The sequence below is a fragment of the Rhinoderma darwinii genome, chromosome 1 (genome assembly GCF_050947455.1).
Source record: "Rhinoderma darwinii isolate aRhiDar2 chromosome 1, aRhiDar2.hap1, whole genome shotgun sequence".
Lineage (NCBI taxonomy): Eukaryota > Metazoa > Chordata > Amphibia > Anura > Rhinodermatidae > Rhinoderma > Rhinoderma darwinii.
This window is the reverse complement of record NC_134687.1, coordinates 620,728,364-620,755,208: the sequence shown is the minus strand read 5'-3', so window position 1 is coordinate 620,755,208 and position 26,845 is coordinate 620,728,364. Positions and strand designations below refer to the sequence as shown.

Sequence of the window (26,845 nt, the reverse complement as noted above, 5' to 3'; positions counted from 1 at the left end):
CTAATTAGTTTCTTCATGCCCAAGTGGGCGTGTTTTTACTTTAGACCAAGTGGGCGTTGTACAGAGAAGTGTATGACGCTGACCAATCAGTGACCAATCGGCGTCATACACTCCTCTCCATTCATTTACACAGCAGCATCGTGTTCTTACTGGAACACGATGTGCAGCCACATACACAGACATTAACGTTAATCAAGTGTCCTGGTAATGAATATACATGACCTCCAGCCTGGACGTCATGTCTATTCACAATCCTGACACTTCTGAATCTTTTCTGTGAGGTCATGTATATTCATTATCCGGACACTTGATTAACGTTAATGTCTGTGTATGTGGCTGCACATCGTGTTCCAGTAAGAACACGATGCTGCTGTGTAAATGAATGGAGAGGAGTGTATGACGCTGATTGGTCACTGATTGGTCAGCGTCATACACTTCTCTGTACAACGCCCACTTGGTCTAAAGTAAAAACACGCCAACTTGGGCATTAAGAAACTAATTAGCTTAAAGCTAAAAATCGCTCATAAAGTGGTAAAAATAGATAGTTTTTCTAAATAAAAAGCATTACGGTCACCTACATTATAGCGCCGATCACCTTATATAGGAGATAGGGCACTTATAATGTGGTGACAGTCTCTTTAACCCCTTAACGCTCAGTGACTTACTATTTCGTCATGGAAAGCGCCCTGTTCGCGCTCCATGACGGAATAGTACGTCTCGGGAGTAACGGCCGTTTCGGCCGTCCTCCCGACACATACAGGGGCTGTGACAGCTGCTGTCTCGTACAGCGGGGACCGATCGCTGTGTCCCTGCTGATTAACCCCTGAAAAGCCGTGTTCAATAGCGATCAAGGCTTTTTAGGGGTTAAGCTGCCATCGCCGGCTGGCGCTGGTGACTATGGCAACCGGACACCAAACAATGGCGTCCGGCTATGCCATCGACGGAAGCCTAGTGGGTCCTGACGACGTCAGGACCCACTATGCTTGCTGTCAGTGAGTAGCTGACAGTTCTAATACACTGCACTACGTATGTAGTTCAGTGTATTAGAATAGCGATCAGGGCCTCCTGCCCTCATGTCCCCTAGTGGGACAAAGTAAAAAAGTAAAAAAAAAGGATGTGTAAAAATAAGAAAATAAAAGATTTAAAAGTAAAAATCCCCCCTTTTCCCTGATCAGTCCTTTATTATTAATAAAAATATATAAACAAATAAACTATACATAATTGGTATCGCCGTGTCCGTAACGGCCTGAACGCCAAAATTATTTTATTATTTATCCCGCACGGTGAACGCCGTAAAAGAAAATAATAATAAACCGTCCCAGAATCACAATTCTTTGGTCACTTCACTTCGCAAAAAATGGAATAAAAAGAGATCAAAAAGTCGCATGTACCTAAAAATGGTACTGATGGAAACTACAGTTCGTTACGCAAAAAATAAGTCCTTGCACGGCTTTTTAGTGATTGAAAAATAAAAACGTTATGGCTCTTAGAATAAGGTAACACCAAAAGTGAATGATTGTTTACAAAACGTATTTTATTGTGCAAACGCCATAAGACATAAAAAAAAACTATAAACATCTGGTATCGCCGTAATCGTATCGCAGAATAAAGTGAATAAGTCATTTATAGCGCACGGTGAACGCTGTAAAAAAAATAGAATAAAAAAACAATAGTAGAATTGCTGTTTTTTAGTCACCACGCCACTTAAAAATAGAATAAAAACTGATCAAAAAGCCGCATGCACCCCAAGAAAACTACAATGAATTCCTCAAGGGGTCTAGTTTCCAAAATCGGGACACTTTTGGGGGGTTTCCAATGTTTTGGCACCACAAGATCTCTTCAAACCGGACATGGTGCCTAATAAAAAAGAGGCCGCAAAATCCTCTAGGTGCTCCTTTGCTTCGGAGGCCGGCGCTTCAGTCCATTACCGCACTAGGGCCACATGTGGGATATTTCTCTAAACTGCAGAATCTGGGTAATAAGTACTAAGTTGCGTTTCTCTGATAAAACTTTTTGTGTTATAAAAAAAAATGGTATAAAGAGGATTTTCTGACAAAAAAAAAAAGTAGATTTCACCTCTACTTTGCGCAAAATTCCTGTGAAACACCTAAAGGGTTCATAAACTTTCTAAATGCTGTTGTGAATACTTTGAGGGGTTTAGTTTCTAAAATGGGGTGTTTGATAGGGGGTTCTAATATATGGGCTCCTCAAAGCAACTTCAGAACTGAACTGGAACCTAAAAAATAAATAAATGAGGCAATACTTCGCTTCTTACATTATACTGATAATGAGCCGTGCCCACCCCGAGATGACCCCAGTTTTGACCGTTTGTATAAACGGAGACCCCTATTAGACCGTTCCAGTGTCCGGTTTTCCCAAGCATACACCCGTGGGAATTTTATTTCTATTGATGAGTTCTTGGTACTTTTTAAAGGGAGGCTTCAATTCCGCCAGTACCTGCCGAGTAAGAGGGCAAGGTATGGCGTGAAGATGTATAAGCTGTGCGAGAGTGCATCAGGGTATACGTACAAATTTAGGATATATGAAGGGAAGGACACCAGTATTCAGCCCCCAGAATGCCCCCCCTTACTGGGAGTTAATGCAAAAATTGTGTGGGATTTGGTGCAATCCACTGCTCGACCAGGGTTACCACCTCTACCTGGATAATTTTTATACCAGCGTCCCACTCTTCAACTGCCTCGCTCCCAGAAGTCCTGCGGCATGTGGCACTGCTAGAAGAAACCTGAGAGGCCTCCCTAAGACTCTGCAGGGCAAACGCTCAGAAGGGGTGAGAACAGAGCACAATCTAGCAGCAACATATTGTGTGTCAAGTACAAGGACAAGAGAGATGTCACACCAGTACCCATGTACCAGTACAGAGACCCCCAAACCAGACTGCATCCTGGACTACTATAGGTACATGAGAGGGGTGGACTTGTCAGATCCAGCCCTGAAGCCCTACAGCGCTATGCGGTGTGGTATAAGAAGCTGGCCGGGCACATCATACAGATGGCATTGTACAATGTGTACGTTCTACATCGATGTACAGGCCAGACGGGAACTTTCCTGGAATTTCAAGAGGTGATTATCAAGAAACTAATTTTTATGGACCAAGGAGGGGGGGGGGGGGGTACTTCTGGAGGCGAGGCCATACGCATCGTACAAGGACAACACTTTCCAGGAGAAGTTCCCCAAACTGGCAAGAAAGGAAAAAGTCAAAAGAGGTACAAAGTCTGCTATAAGAGGGGGATAAGGAAGGACACAATATATCAATGTGACACATGTCCCGAAAAACGAAGGCTCCGTATGAAAGAGCTTCAAAATTTATCATACATCCCTTGATTTTTTAATCTACCCCAGTTTTACTTACCCTGATGCACTCCGCACAGCTTATCCCCCCTCGTCTTTCCCCTCTGGGCCCTGCTGTGTGTCCAGGCAGCTGATAACAGCCACATGTAGGGTATTGCCATACCCGGGAGAACCCACATTACAGTTTATGGGGTGTAAGTCTCCGGTCAAAATGCTCACTACACCTCTAGATGAATGCCTTAAGGGTGTAGTTTTTAAAACGGGGTCACTTCTTGTGGGTTTCAACTGTACTGGTACCTCAGGGGCTTCTGCATACATGACTTCGCACTAGAAAATCCCCAGTAGGCCAAATGGTGGTCCTTTCCTTCTGAGCCCTCCCATGGGCCCAAACGGCAGTTTATCACCACAAATGGGGTATTGCTGCACTCAGGACAAATTGGGCAACAAAATGGAGTATTTTATTTCTTGTGAAAATAAGAAATTTTGAGCTAAAACTACATTTTATTGGAAAAAATATTTTTTTTTTAAATTCCCATCCCAATTCAAATAAGTTCTGTGAAGAAACTATGGGGTCTAAATAGTCACAACACCCATAAATGAATTCCTTGAGGGGTGTAGTTTCCAAAATGGGGTTACTTTTGGTGGGTTTCCATTGCTTTGATACCTCTGGGGCTCTGCAAATGCGACATGGCACCCGAAAACCAATCCAGCAAAATCTGGACTCCAACAAACACATAGCGCTCCTTTCCTTCTGAGCCCTCCCATGGGCCAAAACGGCAGTTTATCGCCACAAATGGGGTATTGCCGCACTAAGGACAAATTGGGCAACAAAATGGGGTATTTTGTTCCCTGTGAAAATAGGAAATTTTGATCATAAATTACATCTTATTGGAAAAAATGTAATTTTTTTAATTTCACAGCCCAATTAGAATACGCGCTGTGAAAAAACTACAAGGTCAAAATGATAGCAGCCATAAATTAATTCCTTGAGGGGTGTAGTTTCCAAAATGGGGTCACTATTGGGGGATTCCTACTGTTTTGGCACCTCAACACCTCTTCAAACCTGGCATGCTGCCTAAAATATATGCTAATAAAAAAAGAGGACTCAAAATGCACTAGGTGCTTCTTTGCTTCTAGGGCTTGTGTTTTAGTCCACGAGCGCAGTAGGGCCACATGTGGGACATTTCTAAAAACTGCAGAATCTGGATAATACATATTTAGTAGTATTTCTCTGGTAAAACCTTCCGTGTTACACAAAAAAAATTGAATAAAATGGAAATTCAGCAGAAAAATGAAATTTGCTCATTTCACCTCCACTTTGCTTTAATTCCTGTGAAATGCCTGAAGGGTTCAACTTTCTAACTGCTGTTTTGAATACTTTGAGGGGTCTAGTTTTTAAAATGGGGTGTTTTATGGGGGTTTCTAATACATAGGCCCCTCAAAGCCACTTCAGAACTCAAGAGGTACCTTAAAAAAAAGGCTTTTGAAATTTTCTTAAAAAAAAGAGAAATTACTGTTTATGTTCTAAGCCTTGTAACGTCCAAGAAAAATAAAAGAATGTTCAAAAAACGATGCCAATCTAAAGTAGACATATGGGAAATGTGAACTAGTAACTATTTTGGGTGGTATTACCGTCTGCTTTACAAGCAGATGCATTCAAATTCTGAAAAATGCAATTTTTTTATAAATTTTCCCTAAATTTTGCAAATTTTCACCAATAAACACTGAATATATCGTCCAAATTTTACCACTAACATAAAGCCCAATGTGTCACGAGAAAACAATCTCAGAATCGCTTGGATAGGTTTAAGGATTCCGACGTTATTACCACATAAAGTGAAATATGTCAGATTTGAAAAATGGGCTCTGAGCCTTAAAGGGAATGTGTTGCCAGAAAAACATGTTTTTTTTTTAAAAATTAAACATTTAGTGTGTGGGTGATTAAACATTGTTCAAATTTTTTTTATTTTTTTTCACGAGTCAGGAAATAGTCAGGAAATATTATAAATTAATTCTAATTTATAATACTACCCATTTTTGGTCACTAGATGGAGCTATTCCCAAAATTGCAGCATTGCAACAATGGGTTAAAAGCCCTCGCTCTAGTGAGCTCAGCATCCCCCCCTCCTTTATCCTGGCTAGTGCCGGGATAAACGCGGGGTTTGAACGGTGTAACCTCCTACGCTGTGTGTCGCCATTTTTTGAGCTAACACACAGTGTAGTAGGTTTACATACAGTAGTAAACAAACACGAACATACATTGAAATCTCTTACCTGCTCCTGCCGCCGCGGCTCCCTCCGGCCCGTCCGCTCCGTTTGCTGCCGCTGGTCCAAGTGCACAAATCCGGAAGCCGCGACCGGAAGTAGTAATATTACTGTCCGGCCGCGACTTCCGGTCCACAGGAAAATGGCGCCGGACGGCGCCAATTTCGAATTGGACTGTGTGGGAGCGGCGCATGCGCAGTTCCCACACAGACGCCGTACACTGAAGTCAATGGGACGGGAGCCGTTCGCAGTCCCTTTGGGACTGTGGCTGCCGTATTCCATGTCTGTATGTGTCGTTAATCGACACACACAGAAATGGAACAAAAAATGGCAGCCCCCATAGGGAAGAAAAAGTGTAAAAATAAGAAAAAGTAAAACACAAACACACAAAAATGAATATAAACGTTTTTAATAAAGCACTAACATCTTTAACATATAAAAAAATAATTTGTGATGACACTGTTCCTTTAAGGCCAAAACTAGGCTGCGTCCTTAAGGGGTTAAAGGAGGTTTTCCCATCTCTGACATTTATGGCAGATCCACAGGATATGCTGAAAACTTCAATAGCTGCCGGTCCCACCTATCTCTTGAACGGGACCCCCTGACTCCCCATCTTACATTCTCCTGCTGCTGGGCTCCAGCTGGGTTTTCCAGAAACAGCCGATCGCGTTTTTGCTACACTGTTTACAGAACTCCCATAGAAGAGAATAGAAGTTTTCGAAAAGCGCAGCACAGCGGGCGCAGATGGTTACCACCGTGAAATGGATCCGGAGCTTTCAGTATTTTCGTTGCTCTGCTCTAGCATAGGTGCAGAGCAACGGAAACTCCGAACGCAGGCGTGAACCCAACTCAACATGTGTAGCAACACGCACCAAATGTATTATACAGCATGCGCGACTGATTAATTTGGCGCAGTTTGTGCCTCTCTGGTCTAGTTTATCCTGTCTTAATTTAGGCCAGCATTAATAAATCTGTCCCATTGGGTTATCTTTAGTGCGCGGCCGGAGAGCAGAACATGACACCGGTACTGTGACATTGATGTTTATACCTTCAGGCCCTGTACTAGGTAGAACACGATTCTGACCAGTGTTCATTTTTTTTTAATCAAATAGTTTTTAACATTTTTAAGTAATACAAAACAGACCATACAGTCAGTAAACCCCTCACCCCATTCCCTCTCTCGACGGGGAGCACCACGCCCGCCGGCATATAAAAGGGCTTCTAAGAGAGAACTCCACATTAACCGTTCAATTTTACATTGACTTGACTTATTGTATGACCCACTCATATCAAACACTATCGCAACCAGTTAGTGGATTTACCCAAAACCTAAAAGCTTGTGGAGGGCAACCCGGGAGTGAGCAACCATACATTCCACTGGCTTTAAAAAAATGATGTATGGTACCTCGTTCCATATCAATGTGTCTCTCAATTTGACTGATCCCATTCGTATGGTTGATCAATTCAATGTATGTCCGAGGATTAATATCAAGCCAGTGAGCAGCGAGTAATTTGCAGGCCTGGTCCAGAATTTTCTGAGTTAATAGATGAAGTACAGTGAGATGTAGATTAGATACATATCCCAGAACACCCACCATAGCGCTCTGAGACCTGAAACTGCTGTATGACAGGGCAACGCCGTAACATAGGTTCGATCAGCTGGGCATGGCGGACACGTGGCGTCTGCACAAACTCCTGTTTTCCTTAGCAGCTTCGGGGTGCGATACACCTTGTGGAGTAGGAATAACTGAGATCTCCTATGGGCCACATGGAGTGATATTATTGTAACTGCGGGCAAAATCTCCTGCCATGTGTCATTGTCTATATCACCCACACCTTGTGACCACCTCTCTCTGAGTGTATCTAGAGGGTGGCAGCAGAAATCTCAGATTCTGACCATAAAGAAATCCCTTAGTGGAACCCAACATGGTAATTCTATTCTGCCCAGTGGTCCTGGTAGGGTGTTGCTATTTAAGCAAATTCTTTGTTCGAAGATAGCTGATAAGTGGCGCATTGATGCACCTTGGTAAAGCAGCTTGCACAGAGTTTGTCTCTATGGTAGTGCATGCGTCTAAATGTTCCTATTCACCTATTCGATTTATTTTATTTTTTAATTTTCTTTTTTTTTTTTTTTGTTAGGGGACGGTACAATGCTCCTCGCTGCCAGCAAAGTGCTAGACAAGTTCAAGCCTGTGATTGGAGTGAATACTGATCCAGAAAGGTAACTTCATGCTTTCGCAGAACAAACATGACTGTTTAGGAGTTTGATTTATGAGCAAAATATTTCTTCTTATTAGGCTCTGTTCACATTACATTTGATCCTTCTGTTGGAAGTTTATATCAGGAATATTTCCTAACATACCTCCAATGGAAGGCTGGGACATATGCCGCTGTATAGACAACTTCGCCGATAGAACCCCATAATTGAAAGCCTATAATGCGCAGTATACTTTTTTTTTTTTTACTCTATCCCCCTGTATAGCGTAATATACTACTCTACTGCTTAATCCATACAGCAAAGAATAAGTAAAAAGGACACCCTTTTGGCATATGCTGGGTGAATAGGGCCCTATGGATACACTCGGTGTATGTGCCAGGAGCTGTTCCGGTGCATACGCCAAACGTAGTTCACAAACTGTATATGAGCACAGACTAAGGGGAGTTGCACTGGTAAACCGCGGGGGAGACTTATGAAGTGTAGCATGCAACATACTTTCTGAAGTCCATAGGGAAACGCTGGCATAAACATCACAAATCCGGCAGCAATAGGACAATATTAGGGTAGTAGATGGTCCAGAGAGAGTGGGGAGACCCGGTCCAGAGAGAGTGGGGAGACCCGGTCCAGAGAGAGTGGGGAGACCCACCCCACAGACCTTGGTGGGGATCCCAGGTATCGTGTAATTAGACTTTACATATAGGGCATTTGGGGTTTTACATGTAGCTGGTGGACACGATTGTGCTTTGTGTTTTATATTGATACATAAGGCTTTTTTTCTTATTGCAATCACTTTCTGTATTTTATTTTCCAAGATCTGAAGGACATCTTTGCTTACCGGTGCGATACACTCATTCCTTCCCCGAGGCGCTGCACAAGCTTTATCGCGGTGAGTTCAGGTACGATTCTCGTCATGCTCCTAGCACAGGTATCTCTGCCTTTCACTATTTTAGAACGTAAGGGAACGGTCAGAACTCCATTATTAACTATTGAAGCGTACCCAAGCTGCGGGTCTCTTGTTTGCAGCAGGAATGAGTAATTCTACTAGCCAGAGTCCCTAATGTATTAACCCATGTATCTCCAGCGTGGACAGTCCCTTTTTGTTAGATGGGTCCCCATCAATAAGCTGAACCCCAGCAACCAACTTTAAAGTGTGGAGGAAGCAGGCAGCAAGTATTCAGTGTCCCTCCAGCGCAACCACAGGAGAAATAAAACCTTACACAATGGCTTGTCTGTGACATGCTGGGTACTCCTAAGCGAGAGGCTTTCCTTGTAGCTGTAATGAAGTTCTGCAACTTTTTTTTTTTTTTTTTATGTATATATACTCCGCATTTCAACAATTTTTCTAGATCTCTGCTTGCAGTCAGTGAGGGAAAACCTCCACGGGCTGAATACTATCCCGATCTACTTCTCACAGTTGAAGGTGTAGGTTACAATGATGCCTGTAATGGCATCCGCATGCCCTGAAGTGCTCTATCCATACTCCTGAGACTGAATTAGTTTGGGGCAGGGGTATTGTACTGGTGATACAGTATGAGAGTTTAAAGACGTAAATACGTTTTCAGAACTTCTTTAAACTGTTGTATGGAGCCGCCAACGCGGGACCACTGGGCTGCTCCAAATGATGTCACTTAAGTGACGGCGCCTGCGTGTCACGTCATTTACAGCCACCCAGTGGTTCCGCCCTCCGTACAATAGCTTCTAGAAAAACATAAGAAGTAATACCTAATCCACGTAGTGTTTTTACTCTGCTAAAGAATATTTAGTGTGACCACCCCCCCGTCCCCCGGCTGAGGGTTGGTTACAGTTTCATGCAATTTAGACAATTCTTTGTGTGCTCTGAAGCGAAAAAGCGGAGTCAGCTGTAGATATGCCATAAAGTTAGGGTACCCCTTTTAAGCTTTATTTAGATAAGACTGGAAAAAAAAATCTGCAGAACGGCATAAGCGTTCTTGTGAGATTGAGGGGGGTCCATTGGGTTGGTCAGGTCTTATGAAAGTGATCTCGGAGTATTTCTTTTTCGTTACTAGGTGGCAGTGGCGTCAGCGGATTAGACTGCACCTTGAAGGCACTGGAATAAACCTCACACCTGTAGACTTGCATGAGCAGCAACTAAGCCTGGAACAGCACAGCAAAGCCCATAGTTCTGGAGGTCATCAAGAGCAAAGTAAGGTGAAGAAGACTCAACTATACATAACACTGCATGTGGCAGATGAGGGATCTCAAAATGGGAATGGATATGCGGCCATCACAGATCTCACGGGCTATCGCCCAGCTTTTCAATACTCCTGGAAGGCAAATCTTCCTTATGTAGAATATATCACTGCATGACTGGCAAATTTTATATTCAGAAACCAGGAAAAGCTGGGTCTATCCTGTGTGTGAGCTGTTATTTATCTTAGATGGTCTATTGAAAGGGCATAAATATATATTTTCTTGGAAAACTAGTGCATATCTATTTACATTTTAGGGTTTACATCTTCATAGAGGACCGGTCAGCTTTCCTGATATGTAAATACCTGCATTCCCTGTAAAATAACCAATGCTAGAACCTGTGTTGTAGCATCTTTTGTTATTTCTCCTGGAAATGAATGAATATGGCGTCCATAACCCTTATCAATAAGGTTTGTACTTACACAGTCTGATCTCCGCTGCACTGACTGGACAGTGTAAGGCCTCATGCACGCGACTGTGTTCGGTCCGTAATATACGGACCGCGTGTCGGCCGCATTTCCCGGACCAAACACCGTTCAGGGAACCGGGCTCCCAGCATCATAGTTATGTATGACGCTAGGTGCCCCTGCCTCCCTGCGTGAATACTGTCCCGTACTGAAAACGTTTCAGTATGGGACAGTATTCCCACGGGGAGGCAAGGACACCTAGCGTCATACATAACTATGATGCTAGGAGCCTGGCCCCTTAACTGTTAGGTCCTGGAAATGCGGCCGACATGCGGTCCGTATATCACGGACCAAACACAGTCGCGTGCATGAGGCCTTACACTGTGCAGTCAGTGCAGCGGAGATCAGACTGTGTAAGTACAAACCTTATTGGCAAGGGTTATGGAAGTGCCCAGTTAATGTATTCATACATTTCCATGAGTAATAATAGAACTTCGCGTTGTGCCGTTCCTCTAAGAAAATATGTTTTAGCAATAATATTTCATAAGAAATAAAAGTATTTAATAAAACACATGTCAGGAGAGCTGACAGCTCCTCTATACTACACCAGCCAGGATAGCTGACATGTCCTCTATACTACACCACCCAGGAGAGCTGACAGCTCCTCTATACTACACCACCCAGGAGAGCTGACAGCTCCTCTATACTACACCACACAGGAGAGCTGACAGATCCTCTATACTACACCACACAGGAGAGCTGACCGCTCCTCTATACTACACCACCCAGGAGAGCTGACCGCTCCTCTATACTACACCACCCAGGAGAGCTGACCGCTCCTCTATACTACACCACCCAGGAGAGCTGACGGCTCCTCTATACTACACCACCCACGAGAGCTGACGGCTCCTCTATACTACACCACCCACGAGAGCTGACGGCTCCTCTATACTACACCACCCACGAGAGCTGACGGCTCCTCTATACTACACCACCCACGAGAGCTGACGGCTCCTCTATACTACACCACCCACGAGAGCTGACGGCTCCTCTATACTACACCACCCACGAGAGCTGACGGCTCCTCTATACTACACCACCCACGAGAGCTGACGGCTCCTCTATACTACACCACCCACGAGAGCTGACGGCTCCTCTATACTACACCACCCACGAGAGCTGACGGCTCCTCTATACTACACCACCCACGAGAGCTGACGGCTCCTCTATACTACACCACCCACGAGAGCTGACGGCTCCTCTATACTACACCACCCACGAGAGCTGACGGCTCCTCTATACTACACCACCCACGAGAGCTGACGGCTCCTCTATACTACACCACCCACGAGAGCTGACGGCTCCTCTATACTACACCACCCACGAGAGCTGACGGCTCCTCTATACTACACCACCCACGAGAGCTGACGGCTCCTCTATACTACACCACCCACGAGAGCTGACGGCTCCTCTATACTACACCACCCACGAGAGCTGACGGCTCCTCTATACTACACCACCCACGAGAGCTGACATTTTTATGAAATGTTACTGTGCACATGTTTTCTGCTAGCGTTAAAGGTTTAATCCCATCTTCTAAAGTGAAGACATGTCGCTAGGCTATGCTGTCACTTTAGGATTAGTGGGGTTCCCTCCTCTAGAACCCCCACCAATCCTGAGACTGAAGGGACCGCAGCGTTGATTTATCACTACAGCCTCTTAAGTTTTCTCTCCATCGCAGCGCTTCCGGCCACCCGCATGTGCAGGGAATTGCAGCCGGCCCCATTCACTTAAAGCTAAAGCAGCGCTGCGGGCCCCTTTATCCACCTGGGCCAGATGTGAACACTGTAGACAGGATCCATACAGTCATGTGACCGTATCATCCAATGGTTCTAGTGATTATTTTCTTATTGGGAGCGTGTTTCTATTTTAAAAAAATGACTATATCCCCAGAAACCCTCTTTAAGAGTAATTTCCCAATATAATGTTATCAGTATTGTGTTATTTGCGGCAGCCAGTGTTTAGTGGGACTTTCTTTAGGTCCCTTTTTTATACGGCCCGATACTGGCCGTGAAAACTAGCAGCGGTTGATAAAGCACATCGATCGGCACTCAATATCTCCATTCAAAAGGCGCAACAGTCTTTAATGTATATGGATGTATGATCATTACTACAGTCGCTTGACCCCACTCGTTTGCATCATGTCGTCCGCACATCTCCCTGTTTACACCAGGAGATGTGCTGCCAACTAGCGACTATTTTTTTTGTTCGCATAAAAGATACGATCAACCCATGAACGAGCGTTTACACTGGCAATGATCAAGCCTTAACAGATGGTTTAGCTGCTAATAGTACATTAGTGAATTACTCCTAATTCTGCAGCGGTAAATACAATGTAATAGTATTGTCAGAATATCAATCTTGTGGTATTATTTTTTTATTTTTTTTCTTAGCATCTGCAACTCTTTTGGGGCCCCAACTTTTACCTGTAAGAGCATTAAATGAAGTCTTTATTGGAGAGTCTCTGTCCTCAAGGTAATATTACTTGTATTTTACTAAATGATCTTTTATATGGCTAATGATTGTTCTGTAAGGCTACGTTCTTCCGTCAGGAAGAGCGCATCGAAAGTTTCAACGGAAAGCAACGGTTCTGTTTTTTGTTTCAGTTGCTTTCAGTTTGTCTCCGTTCACTAGGTTTCCGTTTTTTGACGGAAGCAAAAGTGCAGTCTGCTGAACTTTTTTTTTTTTTTTGTCCATGAGAAAAACTGAAACCTAGCGAACGGAGAACAACTGAAACAAAAGAATTACCATTGAAATCCATAGTATTTCTAATGGAACCGTTGATTTCAGTTAAATCTTTTGATCTTCTCTTCCTCTGACGGAAGAGAGGCAAACGTATACTAACGCTAGTGTGAAAGGAGCCTTAAGCAATGTATGCGGGCAAATATGGGACACTTAAATAGGGACTGAGCTGCAATACCAGGCACAGCCTCTACCAAACGTATGGCGCTGTGCCTTGAAAACAAGGGAGACACCGCACTCGCTAGAGCACCGCGGACCCTTCCGTGAGCTGATCGGCTTCATTGCTGGGAGTCAGGCACCATAGGCCATCAATAATATAAACCCGGAAGACTTCTATAATGTCAGAAATGCCTATCAATATCTATGAAGATTTCTAATGTAATCAATAGCAGTGTGATGTTATATAATATCTGACACATGAGCCATAGAGCATGTCTCCTCTTAGTACTATTACAGGGAAAGAAGGGTTTCTGCTGTGGTCACGCTCTCAAAATCTCCTCCAGAGACAGCAGGGGAGGTAAATTAGGAAGAAGAGGTAAGCAATTACCTTACCAGCCTCACTAGGCCATCTGGGATAATATAGCTTCATCCTTCCTGAGATTAATGAAGAGATCTGACACATTCCTAAAGCAACACTAAATCTAGAAATAAAAGTAAACGCGACATAAACTTATTCGGACTGTTTGTCAGTCTGAAGGATTGTCTTCATGTTCCTGAAATAAACAGCCCTGCAGAAAACACGGGTTCATTTCTTGCTGATCTCTTCCATTTTTGCTTGGTAAATGGCTAAGTGGGCGGAACTTTTGTTGTACTGCAGACAGGGTAGAGGCTCCTGCTGCAGCCAGTTGTCTCTATGCTGACCATAGACATTCGATTTAATAGCGGCCAAAACAAGCCATTTCTACTTTTTTTTTTTTTTTTTTTAAGCTGACAATCGTTTGTAATTTAGATCTGTGATGTTGGATATTTTTGGCCATAAACCTGAAGTGGTCTACTGTGTGTAATGGACCCAGCTGAGCTGTGCTAACAAACAAAATTTCTTAAAAGGTACAATATCATTTCTATAAATGCTCCCCCTGCTAGAGATTGTAATCTGTATTGTAAAACAAACAACGATTCGCTCAAAGTCAACCATGTCTGTAATGTGGTCGGTTGGTCATGTGTTTGTACAGCCGACTTTTCATGCATTCAGCCGATGTTTATTTACAAGCAAACGTGGGATTGTCAGGAGGGGGAAATGGTCTCCTGAGACGCATAGAGATGATTTCTTTATGTATTTCTCAAGGAATTGCTGGGATTTTTTTTTTATGTTGTGTTCCTTTAGTATACCCTTGAGAAGTCTTCTGGCACGTTGTTAATTCTCTGTAAAGCCGGTTCCAAGCGATATTTGAGTCTTAGAAAGCTGGATTGGTAAAAAGGGGTCCTCTGGTGCTTCCTTTAAGGATTTGTCAAAGATTAAAAAAACATGGCTGCTTACTTCCAGAAATAGCGCCACACCTGTCCATGGGTTGCGTATGGTATTGCAAGAGCATTGAAGTGAATGGGGCTGAGCTAACGCATACAACCTGTGGACGGGTGTGACCGTGTATTTGGAAGAAAGCAGGCATGTTTTAATTATCCTGGACAAACCCCTTTAAGGTGTCCATACGTTTTTAATAGCTTTAGCCTTAATGAGTTGTACCACCCGACTCCCCCGTACACGTGTGCGCTCGGCCTTTAAGTTATGGGTTCTATTGTGGTGACCTTGTTTTAACAGAAAGCGTAGCATTGCTTGCAGCGATATTATTCTTGTCAAATCTGAATATTTGCGACGGAGGCTCTGACGCAGACGTGAACAGCTATTTTCTATACTGTATATAAAAATGCAGCATTCTTCACTATTCTGACCTTCAAAAAGCAATGTAAACCTGATGTAAAAGTTATACAAAATGTGAACAGATCCTTAGATGCAATGGAGCAATTTTAAAGAGAATGTGTAATCTGGAAATTATTTGTTTAAATCAAACTTTAAGGTTAGGAAAAAAAATAAATAAATTGCCAAAAAATGTTTAATTGTGCATGTTAAAATCCTAAAATCTTGCAGTTCTCATTCTGGCCACTGAGCCTTACAATACACTGACACTTCCTGTTCTGTAGAGATCACTCCTCAGCAGTCATTATCACAGGTAGGATTATACTGACGGGTAACCACTCCATTTAGATAACACAGGATCAAGCAGTGACAATAGGTGGACACCACTCTCCTACTACCCCTCTCTGCACAATGACCTCTGCACAGGTTACACAGCAAGCCTAGAAAACTTTCCAGTCAATGGGTTCTCCTCTTGTTCACAGGTTCCTATGGTCCATGTAGCTGCTATAAATCCTATTTCTAAATGTTTTTAACAGCAGCCCAAGCAAGATGGCTGCCCGCTTGTTCATGTGCAAAAAAAATCTACAATCAAATTAAAACTGATTAGAAAAAAAGATTTTTGTTTCACGATCTTGTTTTAATTTCAGAAAATAATTGAGGTGATGCATTGCCTTAAAGTGTTTTTTAAATTTTTATTTCCCCTCGTTAAACCATATAAATTGTGATCTACTGATATTGGACTGTGCTATTGCTCCAGTGTGTGCTCTTTAGCCTAACATGACGCTCTGCCTGTATTAATAACTTTCATTCTATGCTTTATATGTTTTACATTCAAAAACAAACGCTAGTCTTTACTCTTGACTGAAACCCCTCTGGCTCTATTGTTTACTGTGTGCTCTATAGCTACACTGATATTTTTTCTTATCCCCACCCCCCAAGTACAGTAGACGTTGCAAAAATGACACTTCCCCTGACATTACGTCCTGCTCTGCAGCTATTGGCCGAAGCTTCACCCAACAAACTTTCTTCTTTGCCCTCCCCTTGCATGCACTCTGTACATAATACTATTAATACGGAGGAGAACTCTGAATTTTAGCTGCCTCCACCTGTATTTGGACCAAAAAATTAGGGCGTGAGTTCTCAGTATTATGTTCAGAGTGCATTCAGGGGGTGGGCAGAGCAGGAAGTCTGTGAGATGCAGCTTCAGCCTATAACTCCAGAGCAGGAAGTGATGTCAGAGGGCGTTGTTTTGACATATAGTGTACATCACCTTGAAAACTTGGCGAACCAGAGTGATAGCATTTGCGGCACTAGTATGTCACATGACCAGAGTACCTCCATTTTATTATCATTTCACTTTTTATTTTGGGCTGCTGTGTTGGATGTACTTTTGCTGATTTCGCTTTTTCCATCAGCTTCCTTTGGCTTGGCTGCTACATTGTAGTGTAATATCCATCTGACCCCCCTCTGTGAGGTTAGCACACCTGATACACACTTATGTTCTGTCTTATTCAGGGTGAACTATAAATTCTGCAAACCACGTTTTACCTTCTCGCTTCATAGGGCATCCTACTATGAGATCTCGGTGGATGACGGGCCTTGGGAGAAGCAGAAGAGCTCAGGACTGAATGTTTGCACAGGGACCGGATCTAAAGCCTGGTAACTTCTGGCCTTAAAATACTTTCTCAATCCTGTTCAGCCCTCGGCTCACAGATGAGACAAGAAGGGTCAGTCATCAGTACGAGGCCGGTGGCTACAGAATGTTTTAGCATTCAAGTAAAACGCTGTTACCCGGTGCGGCCACAATCATGGAGGTAGACGTGTTCGCCACAGCAAATTTTTTAGATGTGCACCTTACTATCCAAGTCTGTGTGATGCCCCAGAATTGTTCAGATAGTACCTGCAGTGGTAGACTGTCCACACTACTACCACATAGTGCCCAAACTGTGGTGCCACTTGCAGCTATTTTTCACTGTTGTGTTGGCCAAATAGTAGTGCACAGAATTGCTCAGACCATTGACCCACTACACAGTAATACACATAATTTGGGCACTGCTATATGGGTGGCACCATATTACACAGCAAAGTCCACAGAGTAGTTACTGCTACAACTGGGGCCACTTCTGTGTATGACAGAGAATTGTCCCTACACGTGACGACCACAGTGTCCTTATGACACAACACACTTTCATGTTCCTGTTCTGCTCTCTACCCCTCTAACAAGAAGGTATATGAAATCTGTGATTATCAGCCGTCTGAAAGGAATGACTAGATGAGATAAGTTGGGTAGAGAGAATCCTGTTATATTTTATATACTGAGCTGTAATTGCATTCTGACTTTTTTCCTCTGCTAGTGTACGGCTTCTATCTCTCTATCATGTTAACCTTCAATCCCTACTTGTTAGAAGGGTCTCTCGACAATAAGCAGATCACAATGTCCCCCTGCTGGGACCCCCAGCGATCAGCTGTAAACTGTGGAAAAACCTGTCCATAAGTGTTCTATTTCTCTGCAGCGCCACCGCAGGAGAAAAGAAGCAACACATTTATATGAATGAACACTGTGTAATGTCTGTGTAATACAGGACAGGCCTGGTCCTCGAGAGAGAGAGAGACTATCTTTATAACAGACTATCGAGAACAGTGGACCCCCGTCTATTAATTAACAATTCCCTAATAGGGTGTATGACCATGAGTTTTCGAAACTGGACAACTCCTTTAAGGGACCGAACAGGTTCTCCAGGATTAGTAATAAGCGCCTGTTAGAGCCCCTCTCTTGTCTATGGGTTGTGTTGAATGGGGAAAAACTGATACAACCCGTGGACAAGGGTCGCAACTTTTTTCAGGGGAAAAAAGAAAGTAAACCCTTATTTCTGATCTCCCTTCAAGTTATCGAAGCAAGAAATGAAGAGGTGTCCTTTTTAAATAATGCATTGTTCATGAAAAATACCTGCGGCATAGTTTAACAGGTAGATAACCCTTCTCCATTTTATTTCTAAAAGTCTACCAGTCCTGCGAAAATCAGTAGTTCATGTGAATACATAAAACTTTGTAATATACTAGTCCTCCTCCATGAATTAGAATATCATCAAAAAGTTAATTTATTTCAGTAATTAAATTCAAAAAGTGAAACTCCTATTCTATAGATTCATTACACACGGAGGGATCCATTTCCAGCATTTTTTTTCTTTTAATGTTGATTATGGTAACAGTTAATGAAAACCCAAAATTAAGTGTCTCAGAAAATTAGAATATTATATAAGCCCAATTTCAAGAATGATTTTTAATACCAAAATGTTGGCCTACTGCAAAGTATGTCCAGTATCTGCCTCAGTACTTGGTCGGGACTCCATGTGCATGAATTACTGCATCAATGCGGCGTGGCATGGAGACGATCAGCCGGTGGCACTGCTGAGGTGTTATGTAAGCCCAGGTTGTATGATATCGGCCTTCAGCTCGTCTGCATTGTTGGGTCTGGTGTCTCATCTTCCTCTTGACAATACCCTATAGATTCTCTATGGGATTTAGGTCAGACGAGTTTGCTGGCCAAGCGCAGTGATCCTGTGGTTATTACACCAGGTATTGGTAGTTTTAGCAGTGCGGGCAGGTGCCAAGTCCTGCTGGAAAATGAAATCCGCATCTCCATGAAGCTTGTCAGCAGAGGGAAGCATGAAGTGCTCGAAAACTTGCTGCTAGACGCTGCGCTGACTCTGGACTTGATATAACACAGTGGACCAACACCAGCAGATGGCATGGCTCTCCAAACCATCACTGACTGGAAACTTCACACTGGACCGCAAGAAACTTGGATTGATGCCTCTCCACTCTTCTTCCAGACTCTGGTACCTGGATTTCCAAATTAAAAGCAAACTTTACTTTCATCTGAAAACAGGACTCTGGACCACAGAGCAACAGACCAGTCCTTCTCCTTAGCCCAGGTAAGACGTGTCTGACATTCTCAAGGAATGCGACTGTTGTAGCCCATGTCCTGGATACGTCTGTGTGTGGTGGCTCTTGAAGCACTGACTCCAGCCACAGTCCACTCCTTGTGAATCTCTCCCAGATTCTAGAATGGCCTTTTCTTGACCATCCTTTCAAGGCTGCGGTTATCCCTGTTGCTTGTGCATCTTTTTCTGCCCCCCTTTTTTTTCCCCTCTCAACTTTCCATTAATATGCCTGGATACAGCACCCTGTGAACAACCGGCTTCTTTAGCAATGTCCTTTTGTGGCTTACCCTCCTTGTGTGTCCATGACTGTCTTCTGGACAACTGTCATGTCTGCAGTCTTCCCCATGATTGTGTAGCCTACTTAACCAGACTGTTGGACCATTTAAAGGCTTAGGAAACCTTTTGCAGGTGTTGATTTAGCTGATTAGAGTGTGACATCATGGGTCTACAATCTTCAACTTATACCCAATATTCTAATTTTCTGAGACACTAAATTTTGGGTTTTCATTACCTGTTAGCCATAATCCCCAACATTAAAAGAAAAAAATGCTGGAAAGAGATCACTCTGTAGTGTAATGAGTCTATATAATGTTTCCCTTTTTTTTTAAATTGAATTACTTAAATAAATTAACTTTTTGATATTCTAATTCATTGAGCGAGACTAGTCTGTTATTTGGGGGAAATGGCATCTTTCTCACATTCCAGCAGCCTGTAGCTGCTTTTTCCTGCCTGCAGGTTCTATGTATATGTTCACAAACCTCAGTCACCAAAAAAATCCATCTAGAGTAGACCGGGAGGAGGGGGATGCAACTGATGGTGATCACATGTGAAGAATGAAATGATCGGTGGCTTATCGCCTCAATCGCTTGATGTTCTCCACATCATATATGTGTTTTGTTTTAGATCTACTTAGAATAAGATATCGGAGCTCAGTATATTCCTTGGCTTTTATAGGTCCTACAACATCAACAAGATGGCCCCTCAGACCGTGGAAGAAATACTGAACATTGGTGAGTGCCGTGTCCCTTGTGCATAGGTCTTATCTGCTGCTCCATTATTTTCAATGGTAGATGTTGTCTTCCCAGTAAAGATATCAGGGGAGATTAATGCGATGAAATGCGCTTGATATGTGTCACAAATTGCAGCAAAAAGTGATGTGCATGGCCCGCGCCAAAGGTATTGTGTATTTTAGATGCTCTATATGCCTCCCTTAAACCTTTTTAAATGTTTAACCCCTTAACACAGCACGCGGCACATGTACAGCACCGTGACTCCATCACCGACAACCGTCAGCTGTAACCAGCAGCGGGGATCACGGGTATCTCTGATCTCCGCTATTTAACTCCTTAGATGCTGCTATCTATAGGGGGCTCCTTTTGTCACCCGTTCGGTGGCCCCTGCGGCAAGATCATGGGGTGCCGATTGGTATCCATGGCAGTTGGGGGCCTAATAAAGGCACTCAGGGCTGCCATCATTAAATCCCTATTAACCTCTTAATGACCAGGCCATTTTGCACGTTAATGACCAAGGATTATTTTTTGTTTTTTCACGGTCGCATTCCAAAAGTCATAACTTTTTATTTTTTTTATTCCGTCGACATAGCCGTATAAGGGCCTGTTTTTTGCGGGACGAGTTTTATTTTGTAATTGCACCATTTTTTAGATGCTTATAATATAACTTTATTTTAGGAGAGCATTGAAAATAAGCAGCTATTCCAGCATTGATTTTCACGCTATAAATTTACTCCGTTTACTATGCAGCGTAAATAACATGTTAACTTTATTCTATGGGTCGGCACGATTACGAGGATACCAAATATGTAAAGGTTTTGTGTTTTCCTACGTTTGCACAATAAAAACACTTTTAGAAAAAAAATACTTGTTGCATCGCCGCGTTCCAAGAGCCGTAACTTTTTTTATTTTTCCTTCAATGTGGCCGTATGTGGGCTTAATTTTTCTTTCTTTTTGCGGGACAAGGTGTAGTTTTCATTAGTACTATTTTGGGGTACATAGGACTTATAGATTTACTTTAATTTTTTATGGGGGGAGTTTGAGAAAAGAATTTTGTAGTTTTGTTTTTTTGGACGCCGTTCATCCGGCGGATTAATGTGTTCATTTTAATGTTCAAGTCGTTACGATCGTGGGGATACCATGTATGTGGTGTTTGTTTTGACACTTTTACTAAACCACTTTTTGGGCAAAAATACTATTACATTGGATGTACGTCATCACAACATGGTGCGGGCTCAGAAGTTGAGCCGCACCATACGCGGAAAATGCTGGCTATCTCAAGCTGCTTACCAAAACGGAGAAGTCCGATCCTAGCCCTTTAACCCCTCAGATGCCACAATCCATAGCGAGTGTGGCATCTGAGCGAATATATGGAGGGGCTTCCTCTATTCGCCGATCGCCCCAGTGATGAAATCAATGGTTGCCATGGCAGTCGGAGGCCTATTGAAGGCCTCCAGTTCTGCCTTCTGTGATCTACTCTTAATTATTTCCAGAGGCAAGGCTTAATAGTAGAGCACAGATAAAGACAATACTACCATTTATTGCATGTTTTAAGTCCATTGGGGAGCTAAAAACAGTGTTAAAGATTTTTAAAAAAAAAAAAATAATTTCCGTTTTTTTTTTCTTTTGCTTCTAAATTATGTAAGCAAAAAAAAAAAAGTTAGAATTGATATCGCCATCTCTGTAGAAGTCTGAGCTATTTAAAATACCACGTTATATAACCCACTGGGTGGTTGCTGGGTTTTTTGTTTTGTTTTTTGGTCATCTCCCAATAAAAAGGTGATCAAAAAGTCGCATGGACCCCAATTTATACCGATAAAAAAAGACATAAAAAAACAAGCCCTCGCACCGCTCAATGGACAGAAATTAATTTGTTTCGGCTCTCCGAATATGGCGGTACAAAACAATTTTTTTTTTAAATAGATTTTTCTTTGTAAAAGAAGTAAATCCTATAGGAAAAAAAATTGTTATTGTCGTAATCCAGAAAGTTAACATGTCGTTTTTTCTTTACCGCACAGTAGATGTAAAAAACAATAGAGGCATTGCTTTGGTTTTTTTTTTTCTTCCATTTCACCCCACAAAGATTGATTTTTTTATTTTTATTTTTTCCCCCTCTGTTTCCCAGTAACACTATATGGTACAATAAAGGGTACCATTAAAAACTACAACTCATCCTGCAAAAAACAAGCACTTTTTTATGGCAATATCAGTGGAAAAAGATATGGCTTTTGGAATGTGACAATGGAAAAACTAAAAATTGACTGAGGCCTCATGCACATGAATGTAAAAACGCCCATAATTATGGGTCCATGGACTTCTATTGGCCTTGGGTACCTCCCCGTATGCTTACGGGAAGGTGCCCGTGCTGTTGAAAAATATAGAACATGTCCTATTTCAGGCCGTAATAACGGCACGGGCAGCCCATAGAAGTCTATGGGGATCCCGTAATTACAGGAACGTTGCTAGGTGACGTCACGGGATAGTCACTGTCCAGGGTGCTGAAAGAGTTAAACGATCAGCAGTAACGCTTTCAGCACCCGGGACCGTGACTACCGATCACAATATAGATCAACGTGTAGGAAAAAAACCAGAAGTTCATACTTACCCAGAACTCCCTGCTTCTTCCTCCAGTCCGGCTTCCCAGGATGACGTTTCAGCCCATGTGACTGCTGCAGCCAATTACAGGCTGCAGCGGTCACATGGACTGCCGCGTCATCCAGGGAGGTCGGGCTGGATGACGAAAGAGGGACGCGTCACCAAGACAATGGCCGGGTAAGTATGAATTTCTTTTACTACGGAAAGGGCTGCCCCTTCTCTCTATCCTGCACTGATAGAGAGAAGGGGCTGCCGATTAGTGCAGTGCAATTTTGCAGCGAAAACGTGCCCGTAAATACGGGTGGAATACGGGTGACACCGGACCCATATATACGGGCAAGGGGCCATAAATACTGGTGCAATACGGGTCGAATACGTGTGACCAAGGACCAGTATTTACAGGAGGAAAAAAATAAGTTTGTGTGCATGAGGCCTCGCTAAGGAGTTAAAGGGGTATTCTGGTTGTGAAGAGTTCTTTTTTAAGTAATTTTAATCTATCCACAGAATAGGTGATTACTGCTAAATCGGTTGGAGTCTGACTGCTGGGACCCCCACCGATCCCAGAACGGGGATCCCGAGTCCTCCTTTTCAATGGGGACTGACTAAGATAGCCAAATACAGCACTTGGCTACCTCAGTGATTCGACTGGAATCAAACTTGTATCACCAAATAAATAGGACCTGAGTTTGGTTCAGCAGTACTGCAGGGATTCCAGGAGCTGGAACCATAATATGAACCCTAAAATACAACCTTATTACAGCCAGGTGAAAACAGCCAAAAAAAAATGAGAATAGCAGAACATGAATGATAAGGAGCAGGGAGGTGAAGGAAGTTTCATGGGAAGTTTAGGGGGTGCTGTGTGATCTCGCCATTATAACCGACACACATGGTCCAGAAAAAAAAATTCTCCTTTTGTGGAGTAAACACACTTAAAGGGGTTGTCTTTTAGGAGAAAGCAGCCATGTTTTTCTAATCCTGGACAATCCCTGTAAGGAATTTTTCTAACCTAGTTTCTAGTGTCTTTCCAAATGTCGTCAATTGCAATTTCAACAGCCAAAAACATTTATGGGGACTTGGAATCTCATCTATAAAATTCTTTACAAAAAAAAAATCCACAAACAAATTGCATTTTTTTTGCAGCAGTTTTGTGAACTGGATGTCACCTGTCACTTATGGAGTTGTTAAAATGTAATGGCTGTGAACCTCCCTCTGCATTTTTGCATTCACCTTGGGGCTAAGGCAACTTTTTTTTTTTTAGTGAAACGTCACAAGATCGTGAACCTGACTCTGGACCGCGACCTCATAGAGACAGGTGAGTTTGAAATGTGGGAACAAATAGGTTTATATCTATGAAGTCTTAATATCAGACAGATGATGGCGAGGAGCTCATAATATTAAAGTGAACCTGTCGCATTAAACATGGTCCTATCTGCATGCCTTATGTTAGGCTGGGTTCACACAAGCACATTACGTCCGTAATGGACGGAACGTATTTCGGCCGCAAGTCCCGGACTGAACACAGTGCAGGGAGCCGGGCTCCTAGCATCATAGTTATGTATGACGCTAGGAGTCCCTCTCTCTCCGTGGAACTACTGTCCCGTACTGAAAACATGATTACAGTACGGGACAGTTGTCCTGCAGCAAGGCAGGGACTCCTAGCATCGTACAGATCTATGATGCTAGGAGCCCGGCTCCCTGCAGTGTGTTCGGTCCGGGACTTCCGGCCTAAATACGTTCCGTCCTTTACGGACCAAACATGCTCGTGTGAACCCAGCCTTATAGAGCAGGAAGAAATGAGCAGATTGATATATAGTTTTCTACGAGTCTAATGGACGGTCCTACTAAATGATTGTGGTCATGCATAGAGAGAACTGTCAATCACTGAGTAGCACCGCCCACGGGATCCATGTGCTCAGCTCCTCCTCCTACCCCTTTTCATGTTATAAGGGGGATGTTTTTTTCTTTACCCTTCTCTCCTCCTATAACACTGTTTAGTAAATTGCAGTACAAATACTTATACGGGAGCTAAATATTTCTTTATTTTTTTTATTTTTTTGCAGTGACCAATGAATACAACAACTCTCTGATATTCAGCCCGGAGGAGCAAAAAATGTTTTTTAGTGTACGAGAACCGATTGCAAATAGAGTATTTTCCAGTAGTCGCCAGCGTGGCTTTACCTCCAAGTAAGTGATTCTCAATTTGAAAATTGTTTTGCTCAGATCCCAAAGAAGGGGACAATAAAATAATTCACTTCTCACCGGCTTCCTGTACCTGATATTTCTTAGAAAAAAAAATTTAAGTAAATCTTCAGCTTTTAATAGCATTGGTTTGTTTTTTTAGGTTCAACATTGTGCTGATTCAAGAGTTATAGTTGTCCTGTATATATGGAAAAAAACATCACACACCCTATTAGGACCCCCCTCTATTTCAGAATTCCCTCTGTTCAGGTTCCTCATCTCATGGGCAGAGTGGTGAGTGGTTATAAAGAGCATCTCTCTGGAGGACCTGTCCTGTATTACACAGACAACACATTGATCTGAATGGGCAATGTGTAATACTTTATTTCCCCTGTGGTGGTGCTGCAGGGAAATTGAACTCTTACTGCCAGGTTTCCCCACAGATTACAGTTGATCGCTGGGGGTTCCAGCAGGAGGACATTAAATCACAGCAAGGTTTTTTTTTTTTTGGGTGGGGGAAGGTTTTCTGGTGTTTTCTCATAGCCTTCTCTATAGGGGAAAAAGGCTAAAAACTCTAGTGTAAAAAAAATTCATGGAGATTTATATTAGAAGCTCAAAGTAAACACCTCACAGAGTATGTGTGAAGGAAGCCTAATGGCTATATCTTTTATAGTTCCTGGGAGTAAATTCCTTTAATTTGGCATCAATGGGACTTGGTGGCTGCCAGTTTATCAGATGGTGATAGAGCAGTATGTAAATCTCCCTTGCCTTTGTCCTGGCATATAGACTGGGTCCAGATTAGGGGACACCCTCTATGATGTCCATATCCCATAATAAGCCATATGCACAGGGGTTGGTGTGGTGAGAACCCCTTTATCATTCCAGACTAAAGGGGGTTTTACACAGGGCAATTACCGGGCAGACAAGCATTCATATAACGCTCGTTGCCTACAATTGTCCTGTGTAAACAGGGCAGCAATCAGCAGATGAACGAGCAAACCCTCGTTCATCTGCTGATCGTATCGTTTTAAAAAACAAAAACTGAAATATTAACGTTGTGAGCAGCACATCTCCCTGTGTAAACAGGCAGACGTGCTGCCGACATGATAGAAATGTATGGGGGCGAGCAATCTGAGTAACGAATGCTCATCCCCATCCATATCTCCGTGTGACAGGAGCAAACGAGCGCCGATCACCGAGCTGTCTTGTTGATCGGCGCTCGTTGCACCGGCCAAAATTGGCTGGTGTGATAGGACCTTTATACCTAAAAACCCTCTGCAAGTTTCTATACATATTTTGCACACTATTTATTTGTCCCATAGAGAATGTAACCTGTACTGTCATGCTCTTGTAGGGTGTGTGTGCGGTCTCGGTGTTGGGATGCCTGTATGGTGGTTGATGGTGGAACATCTTTTGAATTCAACGATGGAGCCATTGTAGCCATATCTATGGACGGTGAGGACGCTCTGTGCACCGTTCTTCTGGATGAGTGACCAGCAGAAGAGCCCCTGCTATAGGAAAACTCTCGGAGCCGCTGGACTTCTAAACCCATCCCCCTGCTCCCCCACCTAACCTCAGGACAACCAGAAAATGTGCAAGGCAGCTTGTGGGATCATATGCCAACCATGGAAGATATTGTGGCTGGAATTAACGTCTGTTACACGGAGAACACCACCATTTCCTCTCTACTGCCAACCCTACATCACTGTTGTACATTTGTAAAAAAAAAATAGAGAAGAAAAATAAAATAAAAAAATCAAGATTATTGCCACAACTGATGCTATTTAAATAGCCTGTTTCTTGTGCACCAGAATATTTTTAGCTTTCTTTACATTAAGATTTGTTTTTCTAGCAAAACAATAAACTCTAGAGTTAACGGCCACTGGATAAAATGTTTTTGGCTACTGCCTAATTCCTGCTTTTTGAAGTCCATCTATAACTCGAAGGTGAATTGCCAGTTTGTATTTTCTTTGCACGACTTTGTATGTCAATCATTTGAAGTTTGGTTTTCACTGCCCTAATGGTAATGTCACTTATGAGGGCAGCAGCCGAGC

The 26,845-nt window shown here is 42.9% G+C and overlaps 1 protein-coding gene across 2 annotated transcripts in view; it reads left to right on the top strand.

Moving 5' to 3' along the window:
• The window catches only part of NADK2 (NAD kinase 2, mitochondrial), a 45,761-nt gene extending 19,196 nt beyond the window's left edge, over positions 1-26,565 (top strand). The window contains exons 4-12 of one of the 2 annotated variants that reach the window (XM_075842003.1): positions 7,714-7,795; positions 8,605-8,688; positions 9,820-9,956; positions 12,864-12,945; positions 16,580-16,723; positions 19,963-20,018; positions 23,872-23,925; positions 24,674-24,797; positions 26,146-26,565. In XM_075842003.1, the coding sequence (XP_075698118.1) occupies positions 7,714-7,795; positions 8,605-8,688; positions 9,820-9,956; positions 12,864-12,945; positions 16,580-16,723; positions 19,963-20,018; positions 23,872-23,925; positions 24,674-24,797; positions 26,146-26,284 (902 nt within the window). In that variant the 3' untranslated portion in view covers positions 26,285-26,565. The remainder of the gene's footprint in view (positions 1-7,713; positions 7,796-8,604; positions 8,689-9,819; positions 9,957-12,863; positions 12,946-16,579; positions 16,724-19,962; positions 20,019-23,871; positions 23,926-24,673; positions 24,798-26,145) is intronic. The other variant, XM_075842013.1, reaches the window with a different exon arrangement.
• Positions 26,566-26,845: the final 280 nt, after the last annotated feature.